Raw genomic sequence first — 21320 nt, 5'->3', positions numbered from 1 at the left:
GGCCTTGTGCGGTTGGTGCTTGCCTGTCTCCTGGCAGGAAACCCTCTCTCTTGTTCTGCCTGCCAGAGTCTCTCTCCACTTAGCAGTAGACATTCCTTGCCTTGCATTCAAGCCACTTTTGCATCTACACTTGGGAAATAATAACACATCCTCCATTTAGATAGGGGACCTGTGGCTTTTCGGACACAGTTGGACTACAGCTCCCATGATCTGTGCTAGAAACTCAAATATATAAGCTAGGCACCAAAGGGCTCCTTAAACCAAGGCTACAGTCACCAAAACGGAAAGTCTAGTTGCCTTTGGGGGGCAAGATGGCTCTAAAAAGTCTTATTTTTCAAATGATGGACTGTTTCTGATTGATTCTCAGTTAAACATCTGGCTAGTTCAGATGACAACCTTGAGCCAGGCTGAGAACTTTGAAAACTTAGAGAAGGAAAGTCACTTGATCCAGGGACAGCCACATATATATTGGCCTATTCTGACCTCTTTTTCTTGATGGTGACCTCTTCTACAGGATGGGGTATTGGTGTGTGCAAACAGTCCCGATCCAATGATCCCCAGATGGTGGAAATGTCAGGTGCCATCCTGGGGCCCAGGCATCTTCACTTGCTCACAAGTGGTCAAAGGCAAGGTACAAAATGCACCTGGCACCTAGCTAATTTTGAACGCTTGCCCATGATACCTCACCATTGGGCCTGCTGGCTGGGGCTAATGGCAGCTGGAGTCCAACAATATTTGGAGGACCCCAAGAACATAGGAAGCTGCCTTATTCCCAGTCAGACCATGAGTCCCTCTAGCTTATCATTGTCCACTGGTCTTACTGGCAACAGCAACTCTGCCGGGTTCCAACTGGGCCTTTCTCTGCTCTGCCTCGGGACTGAGCCTGGCACCTTCTGCATGTATCTAACCCTGTATTAAAACATCATATTCATCACAACTATGAGAGGCAAGAAACCAAAGAGCAACAGTAACACAATGCCTGTTAAAAGGACCAACTACATGGTCACCGGTGTGTCTTGGGGGAGGGGTAGTACCTCTGGTGGGGGACATGCCATGCTCCTTCTGGGGTAGTTTGTCCACCTTTGGTCCCCACCCTGCACTCAGCTCTCACCTGTGGCTCCTAGAAGCTGTCAGCGTGCAACAGTAGCCACACCCCAAGAAACAGCTTTCAATGGCTGGCTACACCAGGGGAAGATAGCTGATGGGTCTCAAACCCTCACTGAGTTAGGGACAACCCCCTGCATGTGAAGACAGGCCCCGGTGGATGGAGTGGACAAGACTAATAGTGGGTCCAATGATCAAGAAGGTGGTTTCTGCACATGCTGTAGAGGGAAGTGAGGGGCAGATGGGGCTCATCAACCTGGGAAGGTAAACCATCTAGCAGAAGAAAAACTCTGATCCTAAACCTCCACTACTTTGCAGCTATGCTCATTCGTGAGAAAGGCTTTGGGAGTAAATCCTGAGGAAAAATCTGTACCCGCTGCCTTGTGAGACATCTTCAGTAGCAAAAAAAGACCAAGGAGTAAACTGTTTACAAATCCAGAGAGGAGTTCCTAAAACGGTTGGATGTTACTGCAGAAATAAATAGAATGTCTCGTAAAAAGCATGTTGTATCTTGTAAACATTTGTTTTAACAATAGAGCACCGTTCCAAATAAAATCCAAATGAGATTGGAGTTTATCACCGTGGTCAAGAGTGCACCTCTTCGGCTATGTTGGTTCAGTCCCCCCCCCTTTTTTGCTATTAGTCTAATGCGCAGCAGTCTTATAAAAGGTGCTTGGTTAGGTTACCTAACCGTGAAGTGGCAGCTTATACAATTACTTTTCCTGAGGACCAAATCGTTTTTGTAATCCTTGGTTTCTGAAGCTTTGTTAATACTTTCCTAACATCACACTTGTATATTACATTTGTTCCCTCTAATAAAATCTTTTGCAAGTTTAAATGATATCTTGATGGAAGACACGCACTACCTCTGTGATTAAAATGTCCCAAGGCAACATCACACTCTGAATCCATTGGGATGACTCAGATGAAAACCTATTGCAGATAGAACCAATTTAAGAGAGTGGCTTTCCTGGGGCTGCCTAATGAGTTCATAGCAGACAAATTTCAAGTTGGGGAATTCATAATTTGTAGCTCAGTCCCTTTGGTCTCTATGTTATACCAACTCTTGCTACTGCATTCTCTCTGGCTCCCTGCCCACTCAGTCGCTGGGCCCAATTCTTAAACTGCTTTGATTCCTGATGTGGATTTTGATTGATCAATTATCCGAGTATCTTCTGAGCCAGTGTGGTGCAGTGGTTAAGAGCAGTAGACTCGTAATCTGGTGAACCAGGTTCGCTTCCCCACTCCTCCACCCTGCGCTAGTCACACTTCTCTGAAGTCTCTCAGCCCCACTCACCTCACAGAGTGTTTGTTGTGGGGCAGGAAGGGAAAGGAGAATGTTGGCCGCTTTGAGACTCCTTAAAGGGAGTGAAAGGCGGGATATCAAATCCAAACTCCTCCTTCTCTTCTTCTCCTCCTCCTCCTTCTGATAACCAAATGACGGACTCTAAAGGGAACCAGCTGCCTCTCCAAGCTCTCTCTGAGCTGCCACACTCTCAAGAAACCTCATTTTGACGGCACTACAAACAATTTCTGTTCTAACTGGAGCATATATAATGAGTTCTCAAAGTTCTTCTCGCATCTCAAAAGATCAGGCTTCTGCCTCAAGTGGTTCTTGCAACTTGTGTTACATCCTAGAAAACACCCTATAAGCAGAACTTTGTTTGAAGCTGAGGATTTAATCTGGTGTGGAGAAAACCCGCAGTAGCATCTCAGGACTCGTAACATGTCCATTTTCAATAGGCTGTTTGTTCAATCCCCTGCACTGGCTAGTTATGAACCCTGACAGAACATCATGTGCTATTATGGCACATATGCCAGAAAACGTCTTGTGATTGGCACCGTTGGGAGTCAGAAGTGTTCTGTGGAGGTGGTTGTAGCTGGGGGTGGGGGGAGGAGGTCCATTGGTGAGAGGAGTAGGGGATGTCCTAACAACTCTCTGCACCCTTGACAGATGACAGTTCCCAGTTCCCATGGCTGTTTTTAAAAGGGGTATATTACTGCTTTAAATGCATACTGCAGAGCAGGCCTTACTTGCAGAGAAATAGGTAGAATGAAACAGGCAATCTTTTATCCCACTTGCTTAGAAGTAAACTTTTTCTCCCAGTGAAAAAGTTTTCTAGCCATTTAGTACAAAGGCACTAGGATAACTGATGTGAATTAGACCCTTATTTTTTTAAAAAAAACAAAAAATGTATAAATAAAATTATATATGGATATTGTTAGTGATTTGGTAACTTAGGGTTTCTGTATTCCCCTTGTAGCTCTGTTTCTTCTTTGCTGGGAATGATCACAAGTGGGGGGAGTCGCACGCAGGTTCTTCGTTTGGACTTCCCAGAGGCACCTGGGTGGCAACTGTGAGACCAGGGTGTTTTGGCCCGAGCCAAAAGGGCTTGTCTTATGTCCTTAGGCATTTATTCTCTCTTCTAGCATGGTTCCTTGCTCCCTCACCATGACATTTCTTGCAGCAGGCCACTTACGACCACCCTGTAAGGCCTGACCTAGGCAGGCAGATGGTGCCAAATGGCTCTCCAGCAAAGGACCCTGCATTTGCAGAGTTGTTCAAACATTGATTTAAATACACTCTAACTAAACTGATAAGCGAGCGATGTAATTTTGTTCAGGGATAGGGAACTTGTTGCTGGACATTGGTCATGCTGCCCAATATCTGGATGGCCACTGGTTCCAAGCAGCCTCGCCTGAGTTGGACACAGGGCCTAAACGCCAGCTCCTGGGGGTGGAGGGTGGGGGACTGGCCCTTCAGGGTTCAGAGACAAAGTTACTCATTAATTACAGAATTTTGAGTTGTGGCTTGCCTCATCTCAAGGGTACAAAACTTGGGCAGTGCATTCCTCTTATTTTTGAGATTAGATCAGATGCTAGCTCAAAAATTCCCAGAATATGTGCCAAAGAATGTAAATATGACGCAACACATGCTCTGCTGATGTGTTCCAGGAGAAATAAACAACTGTATTCTCTTTTACTTCCCTTTTGTCCTCCTTTGTTTTAATATCCCCTCCTTTCTTTATTACTCAATTGCCCTCATTTTACAGAAACTGGCATATCTGCCTAATTCTCTGCTACTTTTTGGTTAAACGCTATATTGGCTACGTGGCACATAAGATACACACACTTAGGGCTTTTTTCCCAGCCATATGAATTTTTGTTTCTTTTTATTACTACTTTTATCTTTACTAAATGTTGTTTTTCATGTTTGTATTTTTTTTTTTGGTAATTGTAAGGTTTTAAAATTTGGTTTTAATGTTGTCTTATAACAACAACAACAACAACAACAACAACAACAACAATTTATTTATATCCCGCCCTCCCCAGCCGAAGCCGGGCTCAGGGCGGCTAACAACAATAAAAGAGTACAAAAGTACAGCATAAACAACATTCTAAAATCATTCATTCTAAAATTAATTTTAAATGGTTGCAACCCACCTTAGGGAGAAGGGGGAATAATAAACAACAACAACCTCTGATGGGGCACATGTTTGTCATTACAGAATGTGCGGCTTGATCCCAGTGGCATGGCATTCAACTTGTGGAAAGACCTCCCGGTTCCATTTTTCTTTTCAGTCTATTTATTTGAGGTGCTGAATCCAAAGGAAGTTCTTCAAGGAGGAAAGCCGGTAGTGACCCAGCGTGGCCCTTATGTATACAGGTTTGAGCTTATTTCTGTCTGCTTCAGCCCATGTGACAATCTTAATTTTTTTCTTGTCAATTATCCTGTATGTTGGGCATGAGGAACCTTTGGCCCACCACATCTTGCTGAACTACAACTCTCATCATCCCTGGGCATTAGCCATCTTTGCTGGGTTGATGGGAGTTGTGATTCAGCAACATCTGGAGGAGCAAAAGTTTACCACACGTGATGTTTATCTAACTGGTGGTGAAGAAGCTTTTTTTAGCCTGCTCATCACATTCCCTGATGAGCAACGAAACCTGCATGCATGGTTAAGGTGACACCCCCAGAAACTAAAGAATGCAAAGGAGGCTGGTCAAGAAAACTCTGGTCCATTGTTTAAGCCAGCCTGAATGTCTGCTTTTAGGGTAGAAGTGTCTCTTGTCTACTGGAATATGAGAAATTGGGAGGCTTGGAGAGGCTTTAGTTCAGCTGAGATTGTGTGCCAGAGTGAAAAAGATACAAGATTTGTTGGCAGCTCTGAGTAACCTTCAAGAAACTCCTTTCACTCTGCTTAAGCTTGAGACTAGGTCCCTCCCCAAAAACAACTAAGAAAAAAATAAAGCTCATTTTATAGGAGCTTGCCCCTGACATAATTTACCATAACAGAATTAAACAAGTGAGAAAAAGGGTGTGTGTGAGAGAGAGATAAGAGCAGACGAGAAAACAGGTCTATTTGGAGGTGCCAGATCAAAAAGCAGCTGCACCTCCGTCTCGGCCTGAACTTACTGCCTGTTTGGGCCATTCTGGATCACCTTTCTGACCTTTGCCCCTTAGTCCACAGAAGCCAATTCCTTGGGTTGCTGCTGGGACTGGTAGTTATAATCCAGTTTTCTTATTAATCTTTAGCTTCAGCTACTATAAGGCTGGGAATTTAGTAAACTTGTAAATAGTTTGGACTAGTGGAAGATTTAGGAACATGATGTTCAGGTTTTACTGATTTTCATGCTTTATTTGTAGCTGCTTAACAATTAAAAATGATTAGTCTGTCTAATTCCCCCCATCCCGTTTATATATTAATTCAAACATTCCCTTTATTCTTATATTTCACTTATTGCCAAGCTTGCATATGCTAATCATCTCTGAGCTTTGTTTTAAAATAAATATTTCCAATTTATTTTGTTTGTGGTCTGACCCCTGTCCCATTCTGACTGCCAGCACCAGCTCAATGGAGTGAAATTAAAAAACCCTGTTTTCAGGAGCCAGAGGCACTCCCAGCCCTACCCAAAGATGCTTCTGCTTTTGAAGGAGAGGCTGTGCCACTGATCTGCTGCGCTTCCCTAACGCATGTCCCCCAGCACACCTCCTTACTCACCCCAAAGCCCAGACCATTTATAATCAACTCAGGCCTTTTGGCTCTTGTGGGCAGAATATGTGTCCTAGACCTAGAGTGTTCCTAGTGCTCCCACCAGCTGCCCTTTAGTGGTTGGTAGCAGTGGCCCGGCTGTCTCCTTGGGACATGGTGCTTCCCATTGGGGAGGGGTCATTGAAGGGCCGTAGCTCAGTGGCAGAGCACCTGCCTTTAATGCATAAGGATCCAGGTTCAGTCCCTGCCCTCTCCCAGCAGGGCTGGGAGAGGCTTTTGTCTGGAACCCTGGAGAGCCGCTGCCTGTTCACGGGGACAGTGCTGAACAAGAAAGACCAGTGGGCTTTCCGCATAAGGCAGCTTTCAAAGTTCCTCCAATTTGGAGTTCCTTTGATGAGCTTCCAAGCCAAGAACGGAGTTTGAAAGCCACCGAAACAGCTCAGCGGAGGGAGTGATGGAAGACCTTCTTGAAAGCTTATCCAAATCTTTTGCCAAGCACTCAGCAAGGTCTGTTGCCATCTCATGCACACACACCCCCCCCCACTGGGCTTAGCTGCCAGCATAATGCCAAGCTTGTCCTCTGCGTACGTTGTGCCTATAGTGGCTCCCTGAATGTATGCATTGTGGCTCTGTGCAAAGGGAATGAAGCAAAAGCCTCTTAGCGCAAATGTCTTTGTTTCTCCTTTGCCCAAGATTAGAGTCCAAGCGAATGGGGACTCTTATCCCTTCTCCTGCTCCGGCCCCAAGATTGGATTTAAATGGCGCATAGCAAGCAGGGTTTTCTGCTGAGCTGCCTAATCCACCATCCTTGTGTCACCCGTCTGGGATTGCCAGCTTCCCTTGCTCTCGGAGGCTCCAGTTCCTTTTAAGAACTACTGGGCAGCTCTTGGCAGGCTTTGTCAGCTGCATGATGTGAGGTCAGGAGCCCCCACCAGCTGAATTGCTCTTTACTGTTCAAAGCCTCTGTCAATCCACCAATGCTGACAGGTGGAGCCCCTGCAAGCATCTCATTGGCCTTTCAATGCAGTGAGTGTGCATGTGCATGCAAAAGGTTGCACACGACTGGCACGCTTTTCTGTTAAAACTAACAGGTGGCTCTCATGTGCAAGAGTGTCGGAAGCTTCTGAGGATCTGTTGTAGTCTGAACGGAACACTTCTTCAGAAGTCTTGCACCATCATCCTCTGTGAAGTTGGTGGTTGAAATATATAATTGGCTTTTCCTTTTAGTTCTCCACCCTTGGTCTGTGGATTATGCTGGGCCACTTATTAAAGGTTACATGATTGCTCCTTATTTGTTTCAGTATCAATGACTCCTTTTGTTCGAGGTGCTGATCTGTCCCTCTTTTGAAATAGAAAGTGTTGGGAGGCCAGTGAGAGAAATCTGCACCCATTGCTATGTCTGCAGCACACCCAGGATTGTTTTAGAAGTGTCAGGGTGAGAAAAGGTAGGATTAATGGATGCCGACATCCGAGGGAGGTTATGAAAAAAGCCTTGCAACTTACAAAGCAGATAAATAGCGCTTTTAGCGCTTCATAACATTAAAAATGGTGCTAAAGAACCAGTGTAGTGAACTGTAGTGCTGGGGAAAGACCTAGGAGACTAGGGTTCGAATCCCCACTCAGCCAGTCACTGTGTCTCAGTCCAGTTTCCCTCACAGGGGGGTTGTGAGGATAAAGCAGGAAGGGTGGGGGAAGAACCACCTTGGAGGAGAGGTGAGAACAATGATGATAATCACTGAAGTTTGTTATAATGGTGCTATCCAGCCTTCTTGTCTCAAAACACTGTAACTCCTAAGCCAGGGAGATCAGAACATGACACTCCTAATCTCAAGATTCTGGGTTTGAGCCCCGCATTGGACAAAGGATTCCTGCATCCCAGGAGGGTAGACTAGAACTAGATGACCCTCATGGTCCTTTCCAGCTCTACAGTTCTATGACTCTTACGGAGTTTCTCACTGGGTTTTTTCTGCTTTGGGCCAGATTTTCCCAACCTGGTCTGTCCTCCAGAGATTTTGGGCTACAGTTCCCCTAATCCCTGACTGGTGGGCAAATGAGGACACTTTGTATGTGTATAACTCTTAAAAAAACTTTCAATAAAATCTTAATAATGAAAAAAAATGTTTTGGAGTAAGAAACACACTCAGTTTTTAGATGCAAATAAGTATTGTATAGTCGTAGCTCGGAAGTCAAACGGAATCCGTTCTGGAAGTCCAATCAACTTCCAAAACATTTGGAAACCAAGGCACAGCTTTTGATTGGCAGAAGCCCCTGCAGCCAATTGGAAGCCGCGTAAGCCATGTCAGATGTTTGAATTCCAAAGAACGCTTGTAAACCGGTTTGCGGCATTTGGGAGCCAAAATGTTTGATTCTCGTGGTGTTTGGGATCCAACGTACGACTGTATCTGGAAGCGTCATTCCCTCCCATGTGAGAAAAAGCACGAGCACCTCTTAAGACTCTGCTTACAGTTTTTAGGAGTACTTTTTTATTGAAAAACCATGTTGTTTTTTAAAAAAATCTGTTGCCCAATTGGAAGACACTTTTAAAAAATGATTTAAAGGGGTTTTTATTCAATTGACATAAATAGTGATTCAGTTTTTAAATGAACATAGGAAGCTGCTGCTGCTGTTGTTATCATTAATTGTTTGCTAATAGAAGATCTCAAAGTGGTTTGCAATACTCATACCCTCTCCACACAAACATAATAGATACATAAACACAAATACATGAACATTATCATTGTACCTAAACGTCAGGGCTGGCCCACAGCATTTTGTTGCCTGAGGCAAACCAGAAAATGCCCCCTCCCCAAAAGCATCATTCCTACAAAAAGCAAACAGGCTTTCATGACTTCATCCCATTCTTAGCTATATCACAAGCCCTTCAGAATTCAGGAAAACAATACGGATAACCACTCTATCCCAGTTACAGATAGGTAGCCGTGTTGGTCTGCCATAGTCAAAATAAAAAAATTCCTTCCAGTAGCACCTTAAAGACCAACTAAGTTAGTTCTTGGTATAAGCTTTCGTGTGCATGCACACTTCTTAAGATACACCTGGTGTATCTGAAGAAGTGTGCATGCACACGAAAGCTCATACCAAGAACTAACTTAGTTGGTCTTTAAGGTGCTACTGGAAGGATTTTTTTTATTTTCCCTCTATCCCAGTCAGCCATAACTTGGGCAGTACTGTATAGCTATGTTACAAAGTCCACGTAAGTGTGATATCACCACATGCACCCTCCCTGCAGTCACCTCCAAGCCGCTGGGAGGGGAGACCCACGCCCAGCCATCAACCCAGGCGTAGCACCAGTAGCCTCTGCCAAGCCTCCATTCGGCCCCCCTGCTTCCATGGGCAGTGGCAGCCACTGCTGCTGTCGGTCAAAGTGAGGCACACACCACTACCATCTTCAGCCGCTTGGAAACACTTGACAAGTGTACCCACAAACCCCCAAGCGTACCAAAGAACATGGTTTGTGCAAGCGTCTGGAGGGGAGAGGTGCATGCCCTTGCTTCCTTGCGGAGTGGGCCCTAGACCGTTCCTCAGGGGCAGATCTGCTGGGCAGGTAATGAAGCTCCCAGAGGAGCCCCAGAAGCGACTTCAGTCCACATTGCTTTTACATTTTGGGTCAAGTGGACCTAGTTTTTGTTGCATGACTCAAACTGATTACTTTTTTGTTGCATATATTTCAACAATCCCAAAGTTTGAGAGTCAGTAGCACAGGTGTTGTAAAGATGAAGTGTTGTGGTAAGTAGACTGTTTTGCTGAAGAGCACTTAAATTCTTTATGCATATTGTCTCTAGAAAATGACATTGCAAGAAAGCTTTCATATGACAAAACTATGGAGTGTCTTCAACGTCTACAGCCTATTATGGAGGAAAGCCTTCCATGGTGGAAGCAATGCAGGCACTGATTTAGCCTGAGTCTTTCTGCCTCTCTCTTCTACAGGGAGCACAGAGAGAAAACCAACATAACTTTCCATGACAATGATACCATCTCCTTCTTAGAGTATCGGAGTTTCTACTTCCGGCCAGAGCTGTCAGTTGGGTTAGAATCTGACTACGTTGTCATACCAAATATCTTGGTGTCGGTAAGTGGACTCACAGTTGCTGTGATAATTATTTCTAGTTTCTAATTGTTTTTGTTTACCTGGGTTTAAACATATGCTATGCAGTGGGAGGAAAGGGAAAGGGTACAATGTGGTTATAGGTTTTCAATTCCCTGAATACTGGCTTTCCATCTTTGTCTTTTAAAAAAAGAAATAAAAAGAAATACCCAAACATCTAGTGCTTATGGTTGAGAAGAGATGCGTGAAAGTATGTAGGCCATTCAGAGCAGCATGTTGAATTGATTCATTGCTTACTAAGGGCTGAAGGAATTTTGATAATCCTGCACTGGAAAAAGTCAGAAATGCCACCAGCTACATGTAGGGAAATCAAGGGATAGTCATGGATTGCATACTTAAAATTGATTTCCCCCCCTTTCCCCATTCCCTGCCCTCAACCTTTCCTCCCCCTGAACTAATACCAGAGGCACACTCCAGTCTTACATCCTTTTATCTGCTCTAAAGGTAATGTCTCTGAATGAGTCACTATTCTGGGTTTCCTGATTGAAATGAGATGAGCCAAGAACACTGACTCATACAGAGATGTGACAAATTGCCTCTTCTGAGGTAGGTTTCCCAGTTAATTTTATTTACTTTATTTTAAATTACTTACTATTCTATACATTCCAAGTATAACATATAAAACAACAAAGCAATACAAACACATCCTTTTAGATCCACCAGTAAATTCAGAGACACTTCCTCTCACATATTAAACCTCTGCCTTAAACAAAATTAACATCCCCTCTTACATATTTTTACCACATACCCAAATGATTTAATATTTAGTTTAATTCTTATATTTCCTGGATTGGTGACTATAAGTTTCTGTTCATTTTATATCTATATCGACTGTTCTCATATATACATACAAATTGCAAAAGTCTGTAATCCTAGCTTCCCATACCTGGAAGTAAGCCCTGTTGAATTCAGTAAGACTTGCTTCTGAAGTAGAGATGGTTAACATCGTGCTGTTTCCATGGCATGTTTAGCTGTTGTTGTGGTGTGTGTTTAAATATGAGACATATATAGAAGGTGATTTGTGTATTAGAGAGTTTGCCTGGGGATCAGTTCCCAGTACTAGCCAGCAAGATGTATCTGTGCCAGACAACATGAGCTCTTCTTAGGAGCATCAATGCAGGATAACCTGTCCGCCCTTCTCTCTCCCTCTTCTTTCCATCTTTCACAACCAGGCTGCAGCGGTGATGTTGGAGGACATGCCGGCGGGCGCTCAGATGCTTGTCAGCGCCACCTTTGCTGCCTTCGGACAGGGGGCTTTTGTGAACCGGACGGTGGGAGAAATCTTGTGGGGTTATGATGAGCCGCTCATCGACTTCCTGAACAGCATCAAGCCCGGCTTACTTCCCTTCAAAGGGAAATTTGGCTTGTTTGCTGAAGTAAGTAAAACCCTTGGGAGGGAGCTTGGGTCTCTGAAGTTAGTGATGGAGGGGTGTGGTGGAAGTCATGAAGGGCAAGGTGGAAATGAGAAGGGATAGGTGTAACAATTCTGTAGCAGATGCCAAGAGAGAGGCGTGGGAAGCTGCTCCAGATCAAACTATCTGCCTGCCCTGCCCAGCCTCAAAGAGAGCTCTCCCCAGTCACCTCCCAACTAATCCTTCCAAGCAGAGGTGTCAGGAATTTAAGGCAAAATATAATTGGCCAAGGTTTCACACCCGTGGCAAAACAAAGTAGCATAAGAGAAAGACTCCTTCCATGTACCAGCATTTGTAGGGCTTGCCAGTAACAGTCCAGGGCAGTGTGTGCAAAAGTAAGGGCAGTTTTGCAAGACATCTCCAGATAAGAAATTTCTGGAAGGCAGGGTTTGCTCCTAGCTTAGGGTTACCAGACGCTCCTGGTTCCCAGGGACAGTCCACGGATTTTCAAATCTGTCCCTGGGAAACATGGCAGCAGCAGCCTCAGCAGCCCAGAGCCAGCCTGGTAGCGCAGTTGGCTCTGGCTGGCTTCAGGAGCTGCTCGCTGCCGTGTCACAACACATCATGTGGGGACTTCCGGCGAGGAAAAATGGCTGGCGCCATGGCAGCAAGCAGCTCCTGAAGCCAGCTAGAGCCAACTGCGCTACCAGGTTGGCTCCAGGCTGCTGACTGCTGCCGCCACTGCTGGGGACAGTACAGATCTCCTGCCCCCTTCCATCTTTGTTTCGACTGATTGGGGGAGGCTCGGGAGTCGCGACTGGCTGGCCGTTGCCCAGTGTTTAAAAAACTCTGGGCATTTATGTTTCACAGGGTGCAAAAGAAGGGCTTTGCGCCTTTATACAATATGCATGTGTGCTTGGGCCCAGGGTCTTTTGCCTCACCATCCCCACTACTGACTCCCTGTTGCCACTCAGCTTCAAAAAAAAAAAAAAGGGGGGGGAGTGTCCCCGGATTCATTGAAAAAAATCTGGTAACCATATCCTAGCTACTATGCCTTCTGTTGGCTGCTATGGCGGGTATCAGTGGCAACAATGCGGTGACTGGTTCAATGTTTCCGTCTAGGGTGCCTCGTACAGAATCAGACTTTTGGTGCATCCAGCTTAGCAGTGTTTCTTCCAGTTTCCTCAAACTGCTGCCTGCCAGATGTTGCATAGCAGTTACCGTCCACCCCAGGCAGCGTGGCCAACCTTGGGAAATGAGGTCAAAATGTCTAGAAGGCACCAGATTGGGGAAGGCTGCTCTGTTCACAGAGGCAACATCCAAACTGGGAGCTAGTGTGGCAGAGCAGCTAGAGTGTTGCGCTCACACCTTGGAGACTGAAGCTCAAATCCCTGCTCAGCCATGAAACTCACTGGGTGACCTTGGGCCATTCGCCATATCTCAGCCTAACCTGGGTTACAGGATTGTTGTGAGGGCAAAATGGAGAGGAAATGTGGAGTATAAATGTAATGATAATGATACTGTCAAGGCCTAAGGTCAAGATCTCGCCCAGCCTAGGAACCTGAAATCGTTTTTGCTGGTGGTGTCAGGGATTTGGAACATTATTCAAGGCTCTGAGGTGCAGCATATACTCTGCCTCTGAGCTATGGCCAACCTTCCTTGCAAACCCTTCTAAAGAGGGCAATGTGTGAAGTGGTCTTCCTTCCTGTTCTCTGCTCCCTGATTTCCCTCACCCCACCCTTCTGAAAAGCATGTGAACAAGGCATGTTAATAATATATCTTCTCTTCCACTGCAGTTCAATAATTCAAATACAGGGCTGTTCACGGTGTACACAGGCATGAAGAACATCAGCAGAGTCCATATGATAGATTCTTGGAATGGACTGAAAGAGGTAACTGCAAACTGCTCTCTTCGTGGAAATTCCTCTTCCATTGTCTCTCTCTAAAGGCAGACAGAATCAACCCATTCAGATTCTCCTATGCAGTCAAGATGTTTTGGCTCTGCCTTTGTCTTCCCAGTGCTGTTTGCTGCCCCATCAACTCAGAACAGAGTCTTCTTTTAATATGGAAGACTTGGCACAGCATAGGATTTGCCATTGATTCCGTCGTTTTTTTCCTTTTGTAATCTCACCTGCTCCCATCACATAGGCTGAACCGTGTGCATCACATGGTTGGGAATAAAAAACTTCCATGGAGACAGCTCAGATTCAGCCACAAGAAAAAGTTGAATTCTTCAGTTGCTGTAATCCAAGTGTGAGGAGCCTTTTTCATCCCGAGGGCCACATTTCCTTCTGGGAAGCCTTCCAGGGACCACATGGCAATGACGGGCCGGGGCAGAAACAGAAGCTGCAACTTAAGCACATTCTTAACTTGTGGGCATTCAGCTTTACGTGCATGACCATTAATTAATTAATTAATTAAAATATAGTGGAAAGGTGGTGGAGTTCCAGGAGAAATGACTTTGGCAACCCCACCTGCCATTGAACCCAATGTGTTTTCACTATACAGTGGTACCTCGGGATACATACGCTTCAGGTTACATACGCTTCAGGTTACAGACTCTGCTAACCCAGAAATAGTATCTCACGTTAATAACTTTGCTTCAGGATGAGAACAAAAACCATGCGGCGGCAGCACGGCAGCAGCAGGAGGCCCCATTAGCTAAAGTGGTGCTTCAGGTTAAGAACAATTTCAGAGTAAGAACAGACCTCTGGAATGAATTAAGTACATAACCAGAGGTACCACTGTACGTGATTTTGGCTTTAGGCGCAATCCTCGGAACATAAGCCCTGTATAAGTTGTGGGCTTACTTTATGGTCAATTATACCTTTGCACAGTAGGCTAGTTTCTGCACAATATACTCACACACCCCTCTCTATCCTCTGTCCGGACTAAAAAGAGTCATTTATCAGAGTTGCATCCTAGCCAATCTCATGTACTTGTGGTGTGAAGTGGAGCCAGTGAGGCTTGGGGAAAGGGGAGGAGTTGCAGGGGCCAAATTGAGAGGTCTGGAGGGCTGCGTTTGGCCCTTGGGCTGGAGGTTCCCCACCCTGGTATAAACTATACAAGTGAAGAGGGTCTGCATTTTTTATATATAAAAAAAACAGTGCTTTGTGCAACACAATCCTCTGGAAATCTTCTCAGACACAAGTCCTATTTGTGTGTTCAGTGAGCCATGTGGCCAGGTAAGTGTCTCTCTTTTAAAGGCAGACAGAATCAACCCATTCAGATCCTCCTATGCAGTCAAGATATTTTGGCCCATGTCAAATAATAGATTTAAGTCCTTTGCACAATCTGAAAGGGGTGCCTTCCACATTGATAAGACTGCAGGTTCTTAAATGGATGCATTCAGCTCAGATAACTTGAGATTGTATCTAGAGTGGCTGCTTTAGTTTTACACAAGCTAAGAAAAAAAATCTGCACTCTTTTTTTTACAGCTTTTGTATGGTACTTTTATTCAGAGACCTTTTGCTTCCTAGTGATTCAGACCTCGGAAGAGTTTCCTGGTACAGTTTGTGATTGGCTAGGAAAGTTTCGAGTCAAGTTGTGTAGCTGAATTAAAGGAAAGAGTGTGTGGCAGAAAGGTCTGGGGAATTCCTCAGGATTGGGCATGGGGAAGACGAGGCCACGGTTTGTAATGAAAGCCAGGCTTAACCTGTTTGGCAGGGAGGGTTTCTTGCTAGACTCAGCCCAGCTTCTGGTTATTCTTAGGGATCCATTTTCCCTCTAGGTGTCCTACTGGAACTCTGATCAATGCAACATGATCAATGGGACATCTGGACAGATCTGGCCTCCATTTATGACCCCTTCCTCACCTGTGGAATTGTACAGCCCTGATGCCTGCAGGTAAGCTGAGAAGAAATCCCTGCTTGCCCAGCAGGGACAATGCATACGCCTCCAGGTATTGCTGGACTCCACATCAGCTCCAGCCAGCAAAGCCAGGCCTTGGAGATTATGGGAGCTGTTGTCCACAAATACCTGGAAAGCCACAGGATCCCCCCCCCCCCCAGTTCTAAACTGGAAGCATAGGAATCTGCATTCTATCCTGAGCTCAGTAGATAGACTTGTCAAGAGGACAGGCCATGACTCAGTGGGAGAGCATCTGCTATGCATGCAGAAGGCCCCAGATTCAATCCCCGGCATCTCTTGGTAGGCCTGGAAAAGACCCAGCCTGGAGAGCCACTCCCAGTCAGTGCAGGCACATTGCGGTGTTTCTCAGATGACAGAGACCAAAGCTTGCTAATTTTTTGTGGGGGCCTGACACTCCCTTGCACCCACCTCTAGTCTGCTTGAGTTTCATCCTCCATCTCTGTATTATATTTTATAATCTCTCTCACACACCCCACTTTCCCCCTTTTAGAGGAAGCAGTGCAGAGGCTGACTTGAGGCTCCCGGCTTCTGGTGCAAGATCTCTGCCTCTGGCTTGTTTAGAATATATATCCTGATCAGGGCTGGCTCGAGACATTTTGCTGCTGTAGTTAAAATGCCCTGCTGCTGCCCAGCTGCTGCTGCCCCCAGCCCCCAGCGTGCCCTCGCTGCCACATGCCTTGTCATCGCAACTGTACCCTCACCTGCAGCAGCAGTGGCAAGGGCAACAGCACTGTGTTGGCAGCATGGTGGGGATTGGATTCACCATCTGAGGCAAATGGCTTCACCTTGCCTCACCCACTGGCTGCCCAATCCTGATGTACCCTTACAGCTCTGGGCACTGGGTGAATACATACATAATTGCAGAACTTGACGCTCTCCAAAAAGGCAGAAAGTGATTAAAAACTTGCCTTGAATCATCCGCAAATGGGCTTTAGGCCTGTCAGCAGCTGCCCATGGGAAAAGTTGGCTAAGTCCGAGTCTCTGCTGGGAAGCAGAGGCGTGGAAACATCTCCTGGCTGAAAAATGAGGTTGGCGTGTTCTTTCAGGGTTTGCTTTTTGGGGAGGAAATCCTTTGATGAGGCTGTGGTCTCACACAGGAGAAGGCACAGTCCCTCTCCTACCTGGCAATTTCCCTCTTGCAGCTGCACTCAGAAAAGGCTGCTCCCGTGTGAACGGTTGAATCAGGTGCAGTCTGTTGAGGATGTTGAAACTGGATTCTTAGTATTCCCAGTGGCCTATTAGGGGCTGCTCTGTATGGGACGGGCCAACATCCTAGAAGCTAGGTTGGCTGTCTACAAAAATAAATAACTCAGCGTTCTAGCTTGTTTACAGGCACAGTTCAAAGTACTGTTTTTGTAGTTTTTTGCTCTCTTTATTTTTGAACATAAAGCACTTTATTTATTACATTTATTTATATATATATTTATTTATATATTTATTATATGATTATTCTCTTCCCATTTGTCTGATTCTTTAGAGTTTACATCACTAATACCAAAACATCTAACATGAAGTATGAGGGGAGAAATGGTGTGTGTGTGTGTGTGTGTGTGTGTGACAAAAGTAGAATTTGTTAGTTCTGCCCGCATTGGCTTTGGCTCCACTTCCTGTGAGCTTCTCTGACCTCCGCCTTATCAGTCCTACCAGTCCAAATGGGCACCAGACACCATGACTCACTTCTGTTCAAAAGTGGCCAGATAGCTAGTTCTAGAAAGCTTAGAAGGTGTACAAAGGGACCCCAGTTTCAGCAGATGCTGTGGTGGGCCTCAACGTGCTCAACTTTCATCTCTGAAGTATGTCTTCTGGTGCTTGGCTGCCCCTCATCTCTTGAAACCCCTGTTTTCAGGTCCATTAAATTAAACTACAGTAGATCCGGAGAATTCAAGGGAATACCAACACTGCGTTACGTGGCTCCAAAGAACTTGTTTGACAATGGTACAGACTATCCTCCCAACGAAGGCTTCTGTCCGTGCCGCCAGTCTGGAATCCAGAATGTCAGCAGCTGTCGATTAAGTACGTCTAAAAAGTATTTTGGTCCCCGCCCCCAGCAATCATCAGCATTGTCCAATTTGTTGGGTTGGGGGGCTAGAAGTGTTTAGACATCTCTTTCATTGCCTGTTGCTGTTTGTTTTGCAGGAAAATCTGGTACTATAACCCAACCTTTGCTAGCCTGGTTCCCGCCAGGTGTTTGGGGGATTCCAACTCCCACCAGCCCTTTCTAGTATGGCCAGCAGTCAGGGATGGTGGGAGTTGTAGTCCAGCAACAGCTGGAGGGTGCTAGGTTGGGAGACAGCTGCCATAGCCTCTCACATGAACATGGAAAGCTTGCCTGATGTGGAATCGGAAGCATTGCCAATCTAGCTCAGAGTTCGTTTTGCCCCTTCATCTTGGCCAGACTCCTTTTCTAGCCCTCCTGCCCTAGATTTCTTAAGTGGAGTTGCCAGGGTTTGAACCCCTAACATTTGTATATAATTTATTTCCCAAGATTGGGTTGCAATAAAATCCCCAGAGCAGTTTACAAAAGCCAAGTGAGTGCAACAGCAGCTTCCTGTAAGATGAAAACTTGGATCGTTCCTCTGCCTTACAAAATGCTCAATATCACAAACTGTTATGGGAGAGAACAATAGCAATGCTGTTCTCTGTGGGGATTGTGTAATACGTAAAATGCTGTTGGGCAGACTTCATTGTGTGGGCATGTTCTCTCAGTGTCGTATAATTGTTAGCACCTCTTCGGGACCTACAGGCTCAGAGGCTGGCTTTGGGCTACTCACTTTCTCAGCCTAACTTACCTCCATGGGGCTGTTAGAATAAAACACAGTGGAAGAAGCCATATTTGCCACCATGAATGCCTTGGAGGGAGGGCAGGATATAAGAAGAGCCTGCTGGGCCAGGCAATGTCACATCTAATCCAGCATTCTGTTCTCAGAGTATCATAGAATCATAGAGTTGGAAGAGACCCCAGGGGGTCATCTAGTCCAACCCCCTGCCAAGCAGGAAACACCATCAGAGCACTCCTGACATATGGTTGTCAAGCCTCTGCTTAAAAACTTTCTTTTATTTATTTATTAAAATAATATTTATTGCTTTTCCAAAATTTAAACACTACAAAAAGCAACAAAAAATAGACAATACAATACAATGCAAAAACACTACAAAACACTAACACAAAACACTAACGCATTAAACTAACAAAACAAAACAAAAGCAATTTAAAACACATCAAATAATTTCAATATCTTATCTTTCATTCACTTATTTCAACGACCTCCTCACACCTCCCTTTTTGTATTCCACTTCTGTTAATTATTTCAGCAATTCTTTTCCATCTTCCTGTTTTCTATCCTAAAATTATCTTAACATTCTGACCTTATTTTTCCCCTTTAATATTCTATTAATGTATTTATACTTAATTCCTTATAACATTTCTACTAAAGCCATATAACTTCATTCCAACATTCTTCTAACATTCATTAATTTTGCAGTATTTCTGTAAATAGTCTTTAAACTTTTTCCAGTCTTCTTCCACCGCCTCTTCTCCCTGGTCTCGGATTCTGCCAGTCATTTCCGCCAGTTCCATATAGTCCATCAACTAAAAAACTTTCAAGAAAGGAGAGTCCACAACCCCCTGAGGAGTCCGTTCCACTGTGAAACAGCTCTTACTGTCAGAAAGTTCTTTGTGATGTTTATTTGTAACTTGAGTCCAGTGATTTGAATCCTACCCTCTGAAGCAAAAAAACAAAAACAAAAACAAAACACACAAAAAAACCACACACAAGCTTGCTGCATCTTCCATCTGACACCCATTCAGATATTTGAAGATGGCTATCATATCTCTTCTCAGTCTCCTCCTTACCAGGCTAAACATGCCCAATTCCTTCAACTGTTACTCTTGAGACCATTTATCATCTTGGCTGCCCTCCTTTACACACATTCCAGCTTGTCAATATCCTCTTTGAATTGTGGTGCCCAGAATTGGACAAATGACTCCAAGTGTAGTCTGACCAAGGCAGAATAAAGTGGTAATATGTCTTCCCTTGATCTGGACACTAGACTTATGCTGATGCAGCCTAGAACAGCATTAGCTATCAGATGCCTATAGAAATAATCTCCCCACTTGAGCCTCCCACCAGCCACTGGCCCTCAGAGGCATTCGGCCTCCAACAGTTGAGTTAGTCATCATAGCCAGCTAGCTAGTCTTCCTTTTAAGCCATCAGACTTGGTGGCCATCTCTGCTTCTTGTGGGAGCAATCTTGTGAGAAAAGGCAGTGGCTGAGTGCCAGAGCATCTGCTTTCCATGCAGATGGCTCCACATTCAGTCCACAGCGCCTTGAGGCAGAGCTAGGAATGTCCCCTGCCTGAAACCCTGGAGAACCTCTGCCAGTCAGTGGTAGACTGTTCTGGACTAGATGGATGACCTCGGGTCTGACCCCATGTATGTCAGAATGAGGTTTCCAGGGGCCAAGAGTGTCTTCTGTTGGCACTTTTGCCTTAGCTAGCAGAAGAAAAATACATTTCTCATTTGCACAATTCATACTGGTAGCCTAATCTGGATGGTGGGTTTTTTGTGTTTGTGTGTTCATGGATCTTTGGTTAACTTGTGTTAATCAGTGGCTTTCCATTCACAGCCTCTCTCTTGGAAATGTGTTACTATCACCCATTATTTACCCTAATCTGTAATGCTCTTCAGAATTAGGATAAGTATTTCCAAGCTGCTGTTAAGAAGTGGCCCAGTCCAGCTGTGTTAGGTGCCAAGTTGGTTAAAGAGTATGTAATACAGAGACCCCTGTAGTGTGTGGGATTCTGAAATTTGTGGCTTTACAGTTTCATGACTGATGTATAGGTGTGCAAAGAATGTGTTTTTTCAGCTGTTGAGTCTTGGTCCTCACTCATGCTTCAGGTAAATCGTTTCCTTTTAAGCAAATGTCTGCTTGCATTTTTTATTTGCTTATACATTTATTTTCCTTAAAAATGGGGGCAGGGGAGGGGGCTGCTCCAGGAATTGGTAATGAAGCTGCTGTCCACAGCCAGCTTTTGCTTCATCCTTGGAAAACCAGCCCCAGCTCAGCCCCAGGGAGGAAAAGCTGCAATCTATATTGAATGCAAGGGCTATATTGAATTCTGTGGGTTAAATCACAGAGTCTAGGGCTTGCCGATCAGAAGGTCAGCGGTTCGAATCCCCGCGACAGGGTGAGCTCCCGTTGCTCGGTCCCTGCTCCTGCCAACCTAGCAGTTCGAAAGCACGTCAAAGTGCAAGTAGATAAATAGGTACCGCTCCAGCGGGAAGGTAAATGGCGTTTCCGTGCGCTGCTCTGGTTCGCCAGAAGCGGCTTAGTCATGCTGGCCACATGACCTGGAAGCTGTATGCCAGCTCCCTCATCCAGTAAAGCGAGATGAGCGCCGCAACCCCAGAGTCGGTCACGACTGGACCTGATGGTCAGGGGTCCCTTTACCTTTATATTGAATGCAGTGAAGGCTGTTGCCTCTGGGAAGCCTACAGGCAGAACGCAGGGGCACCAGATGGCCCTGCTGTGAAAACAGTTTGCTGGACTGGAATTCACCTTTGGTGTGAACCCACAGGGCTGCTCCTACATTTTATGCTGTCTTCCTGAAGGCCCCCACTGCTCTGAAAACATTGTCTCTCTGTATTTGCTCTCCAAATATGATTTTTGGCACTTTTTTGCTGTGGTTAAGGCTTGCATTTGGCACAGAAGATGCTATTCACAGTAATGTCTGATTACATGTTTGTTTGTCTGCAAAATCATATTTTTTTCCACCCACTGGCGTGTCACACAATCTCCATCCTGCAGCTTTGCATGCGGAAGATCAATTGTTGTGATTGTTTTTTTAAGTGACGTTTCTAATCTTCATGCTCATAAA

General features: G+C 45.2%; 2 protein-coding genes and 1 long non-coding RNA gene across 6 annotated transcripts in view; 2 read left to right on the top strand and 1 right to left on the bottom strand.

The window, feature by feature from the left end:
- The window catches only part of LOC309521381 (tigger transposable element-derived protein 1-like), a 355247-nt gene that overhangs the window by 4176 nt on the left and 329751 nt on the right, over positions 1–21320 (bottom strand). The window lies entirely within an intron of this gene.
- LOC309521386 overlaps positions 1–21320 on the top strand; it is a 94364-nt gene that overhangs the window by 35187 nt on the left and 37857 nt on the right. The gene's annotated exons all lie outside the window — the stretch shown is intronic.
- Positions 1–21320, top strand: part of SCARB1 (scavenger receptor class B member 1) — a 52810-nt gene that overhangs the window by 9245 nt on the left and 22245 nt on the right. For all 4 annotated transcript variants that reach the window (XM_082203806.1, XM_082203808.1, XM_082203809.1 and 1 more), the window contains exons 2-7: positions 4614–4771; positions 10044–10185; positions 11394–11597; positions 13370–13465; positions 15304–15419; positions 17290–17456. In XM_082203806.1, the coding sequence (XP_082059932.1) occupies positions 4614–4771; positions 10044–10185; positions 11394–11597; positions 13370–13465; positions 15304–15419; positions 17290–17456 (883 nt within the window). The remainder of the gene's footprint in view (positions 1–4613; positions 4772–10043; positions 10186–11393; positions 11598–13369; positions 13466–15303; positions 15420–17289; positions 17457–21320) is intronic.

Source organism: Podarcis vaucheri, assembly GCF_965113315.1.
Source record: "Podarcis vaucheri genome assembly, chromosome: 16".
NCBI classification, from domain to species: domain Eukaryota; kingdom Metazoa; phylum Chordata; class Lepidosauria; order Squamata; family Lacertidae; genus Podarcis; species Podarcis vaucheri.
This window is presented reverse-complemented; position numbering and strand designations above follow the sequence as displayed.